We start from the raw sequence: 17,861 nt of genomic DNA on the forward strand, positions 1-17,861 counted from the left end.
ATAATAAGTATTTTGGTTTTTTTCTCATTCAACACTTTAGTTGTGTTAGCTTTCCATTTTGAAATAATTTGAACTTGTTCTGCCAATATTGCAATCTTTTAGTCCTAATTTTATTGTGAAAATTTCAAACTTAAAAGACATTGAAAGAATTATACAATGAACACATGTATCCTTTGCCTAGACTTGCCATTTTTTAACATTTTGCACATCCCCCCCAGTACATCTTTTTGGGGCACCGTTTGAAAGTAGGTTGCAGACATCATGAACCTCACTGCTAAATACTTAAGAAGCACACATCTCCTAAGAATATGTACATTTTTCTAAATAACTATAATAGTGTTTCACCCCTAAAAACATGAACATGGTTCAGTGATGTCACTTGCTATATAGTCTGTAATAAAATTTCTCCAGTTGTCCTAAAAATATATTTTTGGCATTTGTCTATTATGTCTTTTTATTATCCTAATAACTACCAGGGTCTCCCACCCCCAGTTCTTGACTTTTTCTGTTTTTTAATGACGTTGCATTTTTTTCACAAGTGTAGGTCAGTGGCTTATAGAATGTTTCACATTATTGGTGTGTCTGATTGTTTGTTATTAAATTCAGTTAATATGTTTGGCAAGAATATTGCATAGGTAAAGCCAGGTTTTTCTTACTGCATTAAAACAGGAGGCACATAATATCAGGTTGTCCTACTATTGGTTATGCTTGGTTTGATCACTTGGTGAATAAAGTGCTAATCACTGTATGTCTTTAGTGTAAAGATAACTTTTCCCTTTGAAATTAGTAGGTAATCCTTGGGGTGATACTTTTAGAGATTGTGAGTATTCTCTTAGCTCACATCTTTCACCCAATGGTTTTCGCACACATGATGATCCTTGCATAAGTCAATTTATACATGTGGAGTGGTTGTAAAATGGTAACTTCTAAGTCTATCATTTCTTTCACATTTGTTCATTAGAATTTTACAGCTGTTGTACTCTTGAGCTCTGATAAAAACTAATTTAAATTTTAAATCAGAGCTGTTATGTCAATGTAGGTAGATTGTCCATAACCCGTACTTCCTACCTGCCGGTTTAGATTTGTATTGTTGTATTTAATTCATATTTCCTATGAAGTAGGTGACTAGTGTCCACTTTAGGTTCTAGATTTTCTTGAGAAACTCCCTGCGGTGTTCTTACTAGGATTCTGTGTATTACATCAATAAACTACTTAAGGAATTTTCAGTTCTTCCCCTCTTGCCCATGTATTAGTATTTTATTTTGACAGTTCTCTTAATTATGGTTACTAGATTGAATTATAGAATATGTTCATGAAATAGAGAGGACCCTAACAAGGGAGAGGTATGTGAACTTTGAGAGAGTGGAATAAACTTTTAAATAATTAAACTAAATTGAACAGCTATCTGGAAGTGAAACCAATTTAGTTAAGGATAAATTAATCACTGTTTCATTATAAGGGGAAAAATGATGTTAAAATAGTTATTGGTTTATAAAGCATTCACTTGAATTATACACTGAATAAATTTAAACTCTATCTGCTTTTACTATACCATGGAGCATGTTTCTAGGTCACTTTTGCTTGAGGCCCATTGGTATTCATTGAAGGAATTCAAGCCAAATATTATATTAGCTTAACTGTAGTTCAGATTGAGGTGGCTTTGAACATTTGCGGCATAAGAAATGTAATGTGTTTGAAGGGGATATTATAAATTACAAAATGAAGTAAATTGCCATGTTATGATGCTCTGTGTATCCGAAGTAGGAAAGTTAAGCCTAGAATAAAGAATGATTATTGTCTTTTTTTAGAATTCACAAATCGTCTATATGTCAAAAATCTAGAGACTGCCTATGTGTTATTAAGGGAGAACTTAGGAATCTGCCAGGTTGTAAAATTAGAATACCTCACATTATGCCTTTCCCATAGGTGCTCAATAAGCATTTATGGCTTTCATTAATTATGATAGTTAATTTTTCATTTATAAGATAATTTGTAATATCTAAACATGAAACAGTAATGACATTTCTTCTTTGTGTTTTAGACTATCCCCATAAATATGGTCCACAGGGGGGCTGTGCAGATCATACAGTATTCGAAAGGATGAGGAAGTACCAGATGACTGGTGTAGAAGAAGTAACACAGGTAAGAATTTTAATACTAGCTTGCATTTAAGAAATGAATGTGAACTTGGGCATGTGTTCCTGCATTATAAATGTATGTTCTAGAATTTCTGTAAGATTTATCCTACTGTGGGGAAATATTTATATATTTTTTTAATGTTCAGAGAGGCCAGGTAACTTGCCTATAATAAAGATGCGGTGCTCAGATTTGAATACAAATCTGTGTGACTGAAAAAACATTAATTATGTGTCCAAAATATAGTTTTACAAGTGTTACTGTAAAATTTAAAAAACAATCAGTCTGAACTTGTATTTTGTATAAATGTAAGCATTTCTATTAGTATGGAAATTAGAGTGACTAACTTCTCCTGGTTTGCCTGGTACTTCCGCAGTTTAAAACTGCAAGTCATGTGTCCCTAAGCAAGCCAAGGTGGTTAGTTACTCTAATAAAAATCACACTACTTTTGGTATTTTAATTTTAAGATTTTTTACTATTTTACTATTGTTCTTTTATTCTTTTTTGACCTCCTTTTTCTTTAATCATAGAACATAGGTCTATGGTTATTCAAAACACAAATTTAAAATGAAGAAAGTTTATTTTTATGATAAATCATTTATCATGTATTTTGGACATCCTTTCTAAAAGTAGTAGGATGGAGTAATGTTTCTTGAGTTTCTTCAGTCACAAATGCAGATTTGTCTGTTTTTTGATGTGCAGCATGGCATAAACGGTTCTATATCGGTGGATCTTTCAAATATAAGTGAGATTTTATTCTTGCATCCATTCAACAGTTATGTATTGATTTTCTGCTGTATGTCAGAGACTGGTAGGTTCTGGGAATATGTGGAGATTAAGATGAAAACTTGTCCTCAAAAAGTTTATAATTAATTGGAGACACAGAGAAACAATTGAGGATAGTAAGAAATAGAAGAGGGTTAGGCATAGGGTAATACTCTATACATAAGAAGAGTAATTAACCTAGCCTGGGAAGTATTTGAGGAAAATAATCATAAACTAAAAGAATAAGGAGGAGTTAGGTTGGCCATGAATAATTCGTTAGAAAGACAGGAGGAACAGTATATACAAAGGCGAGAGAGAGCAAAGCCATAAACAGTTTTTAACTCCAGGGTGGGTGCAAGACTAGAGACTGGGAGACTAATTAGAAATTGTTGCAGTTAATCAGTTGAGAAGTGGTAATGGCTTGTACTAAGGTATCAACAGTGTGGGTAGAGAGGATGAGACTACATATTGCTAGATATAATAGAGTTTAACAGTAGCTAGATATACCATTAATATACAAAACTAGGTTGTATTTCTTTATGCCCATCAGTGGACTACCAGAAATGTAATGAAAAGGGGAATATCATTTATAAGAGTATCAAGAATATCATCTATCAAAGGATAGATGTAACAAAGAATTATGAGGCCTATATAAGGAAAGTTATAAAACTTTATAAGAAATGTTAAGGAAGGTTGATTTTAAATAAATGGAGAGATATACCATGTTAATGGAAAATGATCTCTAATATCATAAAAATATCAGTTTTCCTCATACTGATTTGTAGATTCAATGCAATTTCAATACGAATTACAACAAGGTTATTTACAACACTTGATGGGTCTAAAATGTTATATGGAAAAGTAAAGGCTAAGAAGAAGTAGGGTACATCTAAAGGTGGTGAGCAGGAAAGAGGGATTTACTCTAGGAGATATTAAGACTTACATAGTAATTGAGTGTTTGATATTAGCATAGGGATGAACAAATTGACCAGAGGAATAAAATTGAGGGCTCAGGAACAGATCCAAACATGTATGAAACTTGGTTATGTGGTAGAGTTGGAATCTCAAAATGAGCCCCTTGAATAAATGGAGTCAGAAAAAATATCCATTTGGAAAAAGATGAACTTGGATCTCCATCTCATACTATATTTAAAACAAAACAAAACTTAAGATCGATTAAAGTATTAAATGTCTAAAACGAAAACTTTGAAATTGTTAGTAGAAAGAGTAAGTGGATGTGATGGAGTAAATGGTATACAACTAGCTCTCCTGCAAAAATGACTAAAAAATTGAACAAAATATATGAAACAGTTGTTCTCAAACATTGGACAACAGGCAGTGCAGGACTGAGATCCTTGAGAGAGGAGAAATAAGTGTCTTTGTGATTTCCCTGACTTTTTGACTGGAGGTAAAATTTCAGATATGGCACAAGGAACAGGATCTCAAGAAGAGCAAGTAGTACACAGCAGACTTACTGAGTTGAAGCGACAGGTCAAAGTTCAGGAATGCTGAGGTATCTGGACTTACGGGTGGAGTACCTGAGAGGAAAGAGCTACAGTGAGAAAAAACTCCAGATATTTGCACAAGGGTCACCTTAAGTCTTAGCTAAATACTAAGCTGAGCATGCACAGGGTGAAATTCTGTGAGAAAACTACCAGAGGAAGAAAAACTACAGAGAAATTTATGAACTGAACAACTATCAGAAATTGTACTTAGTAGGGATCCCAAGAGTAAAGCCTAGTGTAAAGGCTACTGTAGACCTACTCTAACTAAGCTGGAAAACCAGACTTCAAAAAGATCAAGGTAACTTTCAAGTTAATTAACTGCCTCTCAGAACAAAGCTCAGTAATACTTGTTAAAGGACACAGAATGCAGATATTCAACAGTGTAACATTAACAGTGCCCAGCATTCAGAAAACATTACTAGATGAGAAGGAACTGAAAAATGTGATCCATGATCAGGAGAAAAATCACCCAGGTAGAAATAGAACCAGAAATTTTAAGCGTTAGTACGCAAGGACTTTAAAACAACTATTATGAATATGTTCAAAGAATTGCAGAAAAACATGAAAACAAAGAGGAGAGAATAGAATTTATAATAAAGAACCAAATGTAACTTACAGAACTGAAAGTTACATTTTCTGAGTTGAAAAATTTAATGGATAGGCTTAAGAGCAAGTTAGTTACTGCAGAAGACAACATGAGTAAACTTGAATAAAGGACAATAAAACAATAGAAGCTATCCAGATCTAAGCACAGAGAGGAAAATAATTGGAGTCCAGTGGGGAGGGATGCAGGAAAAATATTTGAAAAATTAATGCCTCCAAAATTTTCATGTATGAAGAAAAATTTTAATCCATGGTCCAGGAAGCTCAGTGAAATCCAGGCAGGATAAACAAAGAAAACCATACCATGGCATATTATAATCAAATTATTGAAAACTACTTAAAATGAGAAAATCATAAAAGCAGCGGGAGAAAAGAAGACACATTTATTTACAGGGGAACAAATATAAGAATAACTGCTGGGGCTGGCCTGGTGTGTAGTGGTTAAGTTCACGCACTCCCACTTTGGCGGACTGGGGTTCATCGGTTTGGATCCTGGGTGTGGACCTAGCACCACTTGTCAAGCTGTGCTGAGGCAGCATCCCACATAGAAGAACTAGAAGGATCTACAGCTGGGATATACAACTATGTACTGGGGCTTTGGGGAGAAAAATTTTTAAAAAAGAGAAAAAAAAGAATAATTACTGCCTTGTTATCACACAGTGCAAACTGAAGATGTGTAGGATGACATCTTCAAAGTGTTAAAAGAAAAATCGTCAAACGAGGATTCTGTCTTCCGTGAAAATAATTTTCAAAAATGAGGGCAAATTAAAGATCTTTTTTAGACAAACAAAAGCTGAGAGAATATGTCTCTAGCAGATCTACACTGCAAGAATTATTAAAGGAAATTCGTCAGGTAGAAAAAGGATACCAGATGGAAACTCAGATCTATATGAAGAAATGAAGAGCATAAAATAGTAAATATAAAAGACTTGTTTCTCATTTTAAAAATTTCTTTGAGATAATTACTTAATAGCAATGTAAAATTAATTTCTAATATACAAAGAATCAAAATTCATGACAATAGCACAAAAGATCCGAGAAGGAACAATGAAGTATATTCTTGTGAGTTTCTTACAGTATACATGAAGCGATATAATTTTGGCAGGTAGACCTTGCTTTGTAAAAGTTGGATATTGTAAAGCCTAGTGCAAAGCTCCGCAAACTGTGTTTATGTAAAGTTGTATTGGAACACAACCATGCCCATTCATAGGCACATTGTCTATGGCTGTTTTTGCACTACATTGGTAGAATTGAGTAGTTGTAACAGACACACTGTGGCCCGAAATTCTAAATATTTGTTATCAAGCCTTTTAAGAAGATCTTTGCAGAAATGTCTCCTGCCATGGAGCAACAACTGAAAAAAATAAAGTAGGTGTAGTTAACAGGTCAATAAAGGAAATCAAAGGTAAATTAAAATAGTCAGTCCAAAAGAAGGTAGAAAAAGGAAAAAAAGGAACAAAGTACAGTTGGGACAGATAGAAAATAAATACCAAGATGGCAAGTTTAAATTTAATCATTTCAATGATTATATTAAATATAGATGGACCAAACATGTTAATTTTAAAGGCTGAGCTGGTCAGAATGATTGTAAAAGCAAGATCAAATCCGTCTAAAAGAAATGCAATTTAAATGTAAAGACAGAAGTTTAAGAGGATGGCGAAGCATGTATCATACAAGCACTAATCATAAGAATGTTGTGGTGACGATATTAATATCAAACAATATATTTCTGTTCACGGAATATTACCATAGACAAAGAGGGACATTTCATGATAAAAATGTCACTTTATCAAGGAGAAATAATCCTAAATGTTAATGCAGTTAATAATAGAGTTAGGAAGTCTATTAAGGAAAAATTGACAAAACTGAAAGGAGAAATGGAAAAATCTACATATTATAGCTGGAAGTCACACTCGTTTCTGAGTAGACAAGTTAATAGATTAATAGAGTAAGTAGACAGAAAATCAGTAAAGATATAGGACACTTGAACACCTCTATCGAACAACCTGACCTAATTGACATTTGTAAAAGTCTCCACTCAACAACAGCAGAACACATGTTCTTTTCAAGTGCATGTGGAACATTTGCTAATGTATGCTAGGCCATAAAACAAGTCTCAATAAGTTGAAAAGGGTAGAAATTACAAAGAATAAGTTCTTAGGTCTCAAGGGAATTAAATTAGAAATCAGTAACAAAAAATCTGGAAAATCCCCAAGTATTTTGAAATTAAATTACAACACTTTGAAATACTGCAATTCAAAACCATTTTGAACTTAACAATAACAAAAACACGAAATAGTAAAATCTGTGAGAGTCAGCTAAAGCAGTGCTTATAAGAGAATTTAAAGTTTTAAATGATCATATTAGAAAAGAAGAAAGACCTAGAAATCAGTCGTATAAGCATCCATCTTAAAAAGCTAGACAAGAAGTGTAAATTAAACCCTAAGTAAGAAGAAGAAATATAGCAACAGGTAAGAGTAAATATCAATGAAGTAAAAACAAGAGGAGAAAATCAGTAGAAAATATTAATATAATTGATAAACTTCTAGCTAGACTGATCGAGAAATAAAGGAAAAACACAAATTAACAATATCAGAAATAAAAGAGGGCTATTACTACAGAAAGTGGTTTAAGTGCTTATTTTGAACACACTGAGCCAACAAGTTTGTCAGCCAATATAGGGGACAAATTCCTTTAAAAACACAAATTAAGAAAAACGAAAATAGAATGGTGTGTGTGTGTGTGTGTGTGTGTGTGTGTGTGTGTCTGACTGGAGAAGATTCAATTGATACTTAATAATTTTCCACCAAGGAAATCTTCAAGCCCAGATATAGTTTTAGTGTTGAATTCTAAATATTTAAGAAAGAAATAGTACCAGTCTTACAGAAAGTCCTGAAGAAAATAGAAGAGACAACTTCTTAACACATTTTATCAGGTTAACATTACCTTGGTACCCACACCAGACAAAGACATTACAAGAAAACTAAACTACTGGCCAGTATCCCTCATGAATATAGATGCAAAATTTCTTAAACAAAATATTAGCAATTCACACTCAGCAATATATAAAATAAGATACATAATGGTCAAATGCCAGAAATGTAAGACTCATTAACATTAGAAAAATCAATCAATATAATCCTCCATATTAATATAGGAGGAAACTCCTATGATGAACCTCAATAGATTAGTAAAAAGGCATTTGTCAAGTTTCAACACCCAACACTTGGCAAACTGAAAATAGAAGGAAACGTCCTCAGACTGATAAGGCCTTCTACAAAAACTTACAGCTAACGTCATAGTTAACAGTGAAAGACTAAATTCTTTTCTACTGAGACCAGGAACAAACAAGGATGCCATTTTCACTTTTGTTCAGCACTGTACTCAAAGTCTAGTCAGCATAATAAGGCACGAAAAAGAAATGAAAGACATATAGATTATAAAGGAAATAGTTAAACTGTGTTTATTTGTAGTGACATGAGAGTATGCTTGGAAAATCCTAAGGAATCTAGGAAAAGTTACAAAGTTAATAGATAAAGTTACCAAGGACATAGGATACAAAGTCAGCATGCAAAAATCAAATTGTATTCTATATACTAGTGTTGAACATTTAGAAAATGAAATATAAAAAAAAATCATCTAAAAATAACATCAAGAATATACAATACTTAGAATAAATTTAACAAAATATGTATAAGACATATACATGAAAGCTATAAAACATTGTGAAGAAAACTTTAAGTATCTAAATAAATGGAGAAATAGGAGAAATTTACTCTGTTCATTGTTTGGAAGACCCAATGTTAATATGTCACTTCTCCCTAAATTGTTTTGTAGATTTAGTGCAATCTCTGTCAAAAATCCCAGTGAAGATTTATCTAGTAATTGGCAGACTGATTCTAAAAGTTGTAACTGAAATATAAAGGACCTAGGATAGCCAAAATAATTTTCAAAAAAAGAACAAAGCTAGAGGATTTATACTACCTGATTTTAAGACTTCCTATAAAGCTACAGCAAGCAAGATAGTGTTGACCTAAGGATGGACATATAGATCAATGGAATAGAATAGAAAGTCCATATGCACAGTTGATTTTTGCAAAAGTCCCAAGATAATTTAAAGGAGGAAAGAGCAGTCTGACAAATGTTACTGGAACAGTTGGATATCCATATGAAAAAAAAATTGAAGCTCAACTTACACACTTATACTTTATACAAAAATTAACTCAAAATGGATAATAAATCTACATGCTTTTAAAGCTAAAACTTAGATTTCTAGAAAAAAAGTAGGAGAAATTTTTGTGACTTTGGGATAGCACCACTGTCTTAGGACACAAAAATACCCTACAAGGAAATTTATAAACTGGACTTTGTTGAAATTAAAAACTTCTCAAAAAACAGTTATGAAAATGTAAAAAGAAGCCATAGACTGTGAGAAAATGTCAGCAATACATCTATCTGACAAAAGGCTTCTCCAGAATATACAAAGAACTCTTATAACTCAATTTTTTAAGAAATGCACAAACCTCATTTAAAAAGTGGGGAGCTGGCCAGGTGGTGTAGTGGTTAAGTTTGCATGTTCTGCTTTGGTGGCCCAGCATTCACAAGTTTTGATCCTGGGCATGGACCTACACATTGCTCATCAAGCCATGCTGTGGCAGTGTCCCAAATACGAAATAGAGGAAGATTGGCACAGATGTTAGCTCAGGGCCAATCTTCCTCACCACACACACACACACAAAAGGACAAAGCACTTGAAAAGATAACTTGACAAAAGAAGATATTTAAAAGCATTTTGGGGGCCAGCCCGGTGGCCTAGCAGTTAAGTGCGCATGTTCTGCTTCAGTGGCCCGGGGTTCGCTGCTTTGGAAACCAGGTGCAGACATGGCACTGCTTGGCAAGTCATGCTGTGGCAGGCGTCCCACAAATAAAGTAGAGGAAGATGGGCATGGATGTTAGCTCAGGGCTAGTCTTCTTCAGCAAAAAGAGGAGGATTGTCGGCAGACGTTACCTCAGGGCTAATCTTCCTCAAAAAAAAGCAAAAGCATTTTGGATTTTGAGGGGTCCGGCCTGGTAGCTTAGTAGTTAAGTTTGTACACTCTGCCTCAGTGGCCCATAGTTGGTGGGTTCAGATCCTGGGCACGGACCTATGTACTGCTTGTCAAGCCATGCTGTGGCAGTGTCCCACATACAAAATAGAAGAAGAATTGTCACAGATATTAGCTCAGGGACAATCTTCCTCACACACACACAAAAATAGAAATATTTTGGATTTTGAGGTAGAAAACACTTTGAATAAGGCATAAAATCTTTGACTATAAAAAACATTGATATGTTTCACTATATGAAAATTAAGAATAAAAGACACCTGTAAGTGAAGACAGTTATAAACTTTTGAGACAATATTCACAGTACATAAAATTGACAAAGAATTGTTTTCAAGAAATAGAGAAGTAGTTCTTCTCCTGTTTAGAATAACTAATAAAAATCAGCCTGGCCTCAAAATATAAATATTTAAAAAATATATATGTTTATATTTATTTGTGTGTCTGCATGTGTGTGCTTGTGCGTATTTGAAGGCATTGGAGGGATAACAAAGCTGTGAGGAAGTATGGGGCCAGTTCTTAGGAAAAAAGAGGACACCTAGAAAGATGAGCCTGGCATTTGGGGCTACCTCTTCTTCAGCTGTATCTTGTAGGACCCAAGGAGGTAGCTGAGAGAGACTGAGAAGATGAGTAGATTTCCTCAGGTTACACTCTTTAGGGCCTTCACAGTGTGGCTTTAGGTTGAGACCTTGAAGGGCTGCTACTCCCTAGGAGTAAGGGTGAATCAGAGAAGTGTCCTGCCTCCCCTTCAGGGACTAAAGTTTTATATCACGTTTTCTTAATCTCTGATTGGATTAAGGTAATCCATGATTACTAGGTCACCAAGCCTGACTGCTTGCCAGAAACAAAAATAAATCTTCTCTTGAGAAAGATATCATCACCTGAAGCTTCAAATTGTATCTATGGCTTTCCACATACATTTTCTGACACTCAGTTCAAAATAATCAGCATATGAACAAACAAGACAACATGATGGTAGAAGAGGAAAAAACTTAATTAGCAAACATCAATGATACAAAAATAAATGACACAGAGTATACACCCTCAAAGAGCTTACGGTCTAGCTGGGGTGTGAGACATGTAAATAACCTAAAGGTATCTGAATAATGAAATGATCAGACGCAGACGCAGATACAGACTTTAATATGTTCAGGGATAGGCATACCTTGTTTATTGCACTTTGCTTTGTTGTGCTTCATAGATACTGCATTTTTTTTTACAAGACCCTCCGCCAGCAGAAAGATTATGATTTGCTGATGGTTAGAATTTTTTAGTAATAAAGTATTTTTAAATTTTAGATATAATGCTATTGCACACTTAATAGACTACAGTATAGTATAAACGTAACTTTTATATGCACTGGGAAACCAAAAAATTGGTGTGACTCGTTTCATTGTGATATTTGCTTTATTGTGGTGGTCTGGAACTGAATCCATAGTATCTCTGAGGTGTGCCTGTACATAAAGATGAAGTTTAAAATTTCAACAGAAAATTGAAAATAAACAAAAGAACCTAATGGAAATCCCAGAGTTGAAAAATACAACAATAGAAATTAAGAATTTGGTGGATTTAGATCTAGATGGTACGTCATAAGAAAATGGAAAGAACCACTATGAGAAAAAAAGATAGAAAATACAGAAAAGAGTATAAGTGATACATTAAAAAGGTCTAACATGTGTATAATTGATATCTCACAAGGAGAAAAAGTAAGAGTAAGATAGGGACAGATAATGGCTGAGAATTTTCCAAACATGACAGAGGATATCAAACAACAAATTCAGTAAGCCCTGCAATTAGAGCAGGATCAATGCTTTACAATGAAAATAACACCCTAGCACATCATTAGAAAAGTTTAAAAAGAAAAAGATATGCTCTTAAAAGCAACCAATAAAAAAAATCCAGTCACCTTCAAAGAAGCAACAATGAAAATGACAGCTCATTTCTCATTGGAAACAGTTGAAACCAGAAGACAATGGAATGTGCTGAAACAGCGTAACTGCCATCCTAGAATGATGTACTCAGTGAAAATAGATAAAAGTAAAATGAAGACAGTAACTAAGAGAACAGTCAAACATGGAGTTGTCAAGGGAGAAGGAAAGTATAAAATGTGAGTGTAAATTTGGAATTGTGGCTTACATTCTAATTAATTTAATTTGAATTCTCTATTACTGTGTCATCAAAATTCACTTAAAATGGTGCTTTTAGATGTCAACAAATGTTTAAGTGCTTGGATTCAAGAGCAGTGGTAATTCTTTAAACAAATACTTATTGAATGTCTACTGTTTGCCTGCTAAGTCTGTTAGGTGGTAGCAATATAGTGAGAAGCAAATGCAAAGGTAGTATTTATTTTGTGGAACTCATATTCTAGTGGTTGAAGTAATGATGGTGGGCTGGGGACAGAAATTAAACAAATAACCACACAATAAACTGAAAGTTGCACCGTATAAGGGACATGCATACATGGTTCTGTGAGGTAGAATGGATGAATTGACCTTCACTAAGTCTGAAGGAAGAAGTTAACTAGATGAGGAGAGGCAGCATTAGCATGTGCAAAGACTGGCAGGAGACAGACGGTGTGTTGGAGGATTGGAGAGAAGGGCTGTGTAGCTATAGCACGGAGAGCTAGAGTTGTGTTATGTAGTAGCATCTGTCTGAAGCGATATAGAGTGGGAAGAAACTGGACAGGTAAGTAGAGTCTGCAATGCTATTTGGTAGTGCATATAAAGGATTTAGGGCATTATCCTTATAGCAATAGAAGTCACTAAAATATATTTTGCAGGTGGGTAGTGCTTTCACATTTGCATTTTGAAAAGTTACAGTATACAGAATAGATTGAAGGCCAGTAGTGGATATGGATAGATTACATCACTCTTATTGTAGGACGCTGGGTAATAAGTGATGGTAGCTTGGGCTAATGTGATGGAGCCAGACATAACGGGCAGATTTCCTAGGTATGTAGGAGACAAATTTGACAGGGCTGGGTGATAGATTGGGTATTAGAGGTAAGATAGAAGATATCAAAGTATTATAAACTACTATAAGACTTTTATATTTAAATGATTACATATTAGACAGTATGTTTTGAAAATTTTTAAAAGTGAAAGAATTGCATGAATAAATAATATCTATACAGTAGAGTGTTATGAGACAAAGTGATGTTCATGAAGAATTTTTAATGGCTTGGGGAAACACCTATGGTGTTATATAATAAAGCAGAATATAAAATTGTTTAAGATGTCTATTCTTAACTATATAAAGTTATAATGGCAAAGCATGCTAATGATCAGAAATGACTCTCTTTTTGACATAGACACCTCAAGGAGGACATGCTGTTAATGGTCCAGAACTCCTGAGGAAAAAACGTACAACTTCAGCTGAAAAAAATACTTGTCAGCTTTATATTCAGACTGATCATCTGTTCTTTAAATATTATGGAACACGAGAAGCTGTGATTGCCCAGGTATTTATAATTTTGCTACTATTTTTGGAGTTCTCATAGTGTTTCATTGTGCCTGTATTTTCCTCTAAAAATTAAAGTTAGTGCATATCTCATTTTGGAAAAATAGAGTATGTATTTTCAATTGTGATATTATAAAATATGTACAATTGGTACACAGATAACTGAAAGACCAGTTAGGATATTTTAGTGTCATTCAAAAGAGAGGTCTAAGAAAATGACTGCATGAAGGAGATGATGACACTGGAGCTTAGCTTTGAAAAGAGGGCCGAATTTTCCTTTGTGGTCTTAAAGGAGGGAAGGATAGAGGAATCCTTCCAACAAGAAGTATTTAATTTCTACTCTGTATTCCCATTGTACTTAGCACTTTGTAAGTTACATTATTATTTGCATTTTTGTCTTTTCATCCCTTACTGAAGTATAAATTTTTTTTGGAGATACCCTTCAAACTGTCCTGCATGTTGAACGTACTCAGTGAGAGTTTGATGAGTGCATTTTGAGTCTGAGAAGATGGCAGTGCCCCTAGTATAAGTGGTGAACTCATTTTGGTGATGCTGATGATCTTAATTTTAGACATGTTTAAAAGTTACATGGTCATTCCCTTAGGATAATGAAAATGTAGAACTGGAACGAGAGGTTAGCCTTGAGCTTTCTACATCAAATTTAAGGGTACAAACGAGATCATTAAAATAAGAGGAGAGAATGAAATCAAAAGGGAAGAAATTGAAACATAATATCTGTGTATAATGAATCAGATGAGGAAGAGAAGCTATGGGCTAAAACATACTAGTTAAAGAGGTAGAAGATTAAATAGGATTAGCCAAGGAAGAAACTAAGTTTCAAAACAAAATGCATAGCTAATAGTGTCATATTGCAGAGATACCAAAGAGAATGACTACCATGTATAAGTTAACTCGATGGGAGGAATCTACTCACAGTGTGTACGTATATTAAATCATCATGATGTACACTTTAAATATCTTAAAATTTTGCCTATTACGCCTCAGTAATGCTGAAAAAAAGAATGACTACAAAAGGTAGTTGATTTTTAGTTACTAGAAGATTATTCATGAGCTTTAAGCAAGCTTCTCAATAGAGTTGTACCGGGGAAAACACTGAATAGTAAGGAATGGATTGGCAGAAGCAGTGAGGGTTTCAAGAAATGTGAAAAATAGAAAAAAATAGGGTGGCTTAGAAATAATATGGACTATTTGGGGGCGAAGGGGGGATAGAGAATACATGAGAAGTTGGTAGAGAGAGGAAAATGATCCAGGAGAGAAGAAATGTAAAATATAAGAGAAAGAAAAATGGATGTGAAACAATGTTCTTAAAGATCCAGTAAGGACTGGGGTTATGAATAAAGAAAAGTTACCCTTAAAGGAAGAGTCACCCTTTGAGGAAGGTCGAAATGGATAAAAGTAGAAATATTTGAAGGTGAAAACAGAGGAAAGTCAAGATGAACTCTTAGTAAAGTGGGAAGTATAATCATCTGTGGAGAGATGTTTGAACCACCATTGTTGGTAATAGAGTAGAATGGTGAGAATTGGATAAGGAATTGCTGGGCCAGGCTGAAGTTAGACAGCATGAATTTATAATGGACCTTGTCAGCGCTGTTATGACTTCCTTTTTTCAATGTTTGGCAACCTGGGCTACTTTTAAAATTATTATTGTTAATGCTTCTATTTGACTACCTTATATTTATATAATTTCTTTGAAAATAATGTTAAAAGTATATATGCATGTTTTCACATAAATGGTAGCAAGAGTGCTTTTTGTACATGAAAATGGCAAGGTTGTATACAGGGAGGTTTAGAAGCCAGAGAGTTTAGTTGGGAGTCAGTTAGGTAAACAGAGAATCTTTTTGTGCTCTGTCACCATGTTAATCTCCTCCTAGAATTTAGCAAAATCTGAATGTATCTTCTGTATGTTTGTATTACTTTCTCCCCCTCTAGAATAAGTCTCTGTAAATTTATAGGGAACTTCTCTGTTTTGTTCACCACTATATCCCCACACCTAAAACAGTGCCTAGTATGTAGGAAGTGGTGAACAAAACTCACAGAATGTACAGCAGTGCAGCAATAGAAAGACTAATTACTCTAGGCATAAGGAAACAGCATGTGGAAAGGCATGGAGGTGTGACATTGTAGGATGGATTGAGGAAAGAGAGTTTTATATGGCTGAAGCAAGACTGCATGTTTGTTTTTGGCCAGAGAAGAGTCTGGAAAAGGCACAGAATCTCCCATCTCAGCTCCAGCTCACTAATCTTTTTCATCCTTTCATCCAATATATGATGTAGACATTTTAAAATTTGAATTTAGTGGAACACTGAATAATTCTTGATTTGGGTAATGGAAATTCACAATCTTTTTCACATTTCAACACTTTCTCTAAAATTCTTTTCTTTTTTTTAATCTATAGATATCCAGTCATGTTAAAGCGATTGATACAATTTACCAGACCACAGACTTCTCCGGAATCCGTAACATCAGTTTCATGGTGAAACGCATAAGAGTAAGGAATTTGAATAGCTAAGAACATTAAAAAAGAGAAACAATAAGGACTGTGTTTACAAAAAGAAAAATGCTGCTTTTTACTTCAGCTTTATGCATTAAATAGTTTAAATTGTATTTGCCGATGCCGTTTATCTTTGCTCTTGGCTTTTACACACACACAAACACAGAGGGGATGCCTGGGTTTATGATGTAAGAATGAAATCTATGGGGCTTTAATCTGGACTGCAAAAGAGGTACAGTAGTACTGTTTTCTATCTGTCTGATTAGTGTACCTGTTCCTAAGCCCTATCTTCTTGATAACTATAGATACAAAACCTGACCTTTTTTTCCTGATAGCATTCCCCAGTTTCTTAAGATTTGCTTTACACAATATATTTCAGAGTGTGTCCCATTTGGTGCTCCAAGGAAGGGAAGAATAGATATAGTGGTTAAATAAAATTGCAAGTTGGAAAATCACTTAATACTATACCCTCTTCTTGAAAATTCACAGTGCACACTAACGTATATCAAGTTAGTCCTTCAGGGAAGAAACCCATATTTTTCTAAACTAATTTGACCTTGAAACCTTTTTACATTAGCATTAACTGAGACTCCAAAGAACTGCAGAGCACATTGTGAGTAGTGCTGATCCAGAGCCACTGATTATTAGTTTTTTGTTTTGTTTTTTTCTTTTTTTATTGGCACCTGAGCTAACATCAGTTGCCAATCTTTTTTTTTTTTTCCTTCTTCTCCCCAAAGACCCCTGGTACATAGTTGCATATAATTGCATATTCTAGTTGTAGGTCCTTCTGGTTGTGGCATGTGGGACGCCACCTCACCATGGCCCGATGAGCGGCGCCATGTCTGCCTCCAGGATCCGAACCGATGAAACCCCGAGCTGCCGAAGCGGGGCGTGCAAACTTAACCACTCGGCCACGGGGCTGGCCCCTGATTATTAGTTTTAATGTTATAAATTGTAAATAAGTAAATATTCGGTTACTAACAAAATTTGGCTATTATTTCAAAAATTTTTTAAATGTGAATTCTTTCAATGTGTGTAGCTCTTAAGAATCTGAATTTATAAACCAGATAAACAATCTGAATTTTAAAAAAATCATCATTTTACAAAAGAATTTGCCACAAGGTTTCTTTATATTTGTGCCCTTATTTTCTTAAAAATATAGTTGACTGGATTGTAATTTTAGTCCATACATGTAATATATTAAATAACATAGCTGAAGGTGGTCTTTACTTCTAGACGTGTATGATTAAATATTAAATTGGATTGTTTTAAGGTGGAATATTGTTTGTAGATACACAATATAAGAACTGTTCATCATCAGTTGCTTTCATGTATTTTGAGAGCAATAAAAACCTTTAAATGAGTAAGTAAAAGTGATAAGTGCTGTAAATAGTATTGCTGTTTAGTAGGCACGGCAATAAAATGCAAAGTGGTGCAAAGTAGAGAACACTTGAACAAATTTTAGTAAAGCACATTTTTTTGAGTAATTTGCATTGTGAAGAAATGCATGTATATAAGTGGGTAATGTGACAATTGGTTGTTTTCAGGCCATTAAGTGAGATTAAAATTTAAGCTTAAATCTCATCTGTTGAAGATTTTCTGTGACCCCTTAAATAATTTGAAATTTATATCAGCAAGTATTTAAATATTAATCATCTCATTTCTAATATAGGTAACTAAAATTTAGATGCAATTTTTATTTGTAGCCAGTGTTACAGAAATATCAGAGAATTTTGCTTCTATGTTTAGTGGAAAAAGCCATCTACAGCATATCTCTAA

General features: G+C 34.1%; 1 protein-coding gene across 4 annotated transcripts in view; it reads left to right on the plus strand.

Annotated features, from left to right (window-relative positions):
- Window positions 1–17,861, plus strand: part of ADAM10 (ADAM metallopeptidase domain 10) — a 115,683-nt gene that overhangs the window by 60,975 nt on the left and 36,847 nt on the right. For all 4 annotated transcript variants that reach the window (XM_023616648.2, XM_070235892.1, XM_023616656.2 and 1 more), the window contains 3 exons: window positions 2,042–2,142; window positions 13,422–13,571; window positions 15,987–16,079. In XM_023616648.2, coding sequence (XP_023472416.1) covers window positions 2,042–2,142; window positions 13,422–13,571; window positions 15,987–16,079 — 344 coding nt within the window. The remainder of the gene's footprint in view (window positions 1–2,041; window positions 2,143–13,421; window positions 13,572–15,986; window positions 16,080–17,861) is intronic.

Source organism: Equus caballus, chromosome 1 (assembly GCF_041296265.1).
Source record: "Equus caballus isolate H_3958 breed thoroughbred chromosome 1, TB-T2T, whole genome shotgun sequence".
NCBI classification, from domain to species: domain Eukaryota; kingdom Metazoa; phylum Chordata; class Mammalia; order Perissodactyla; family Equidae; genus Equus; species Equus caballus.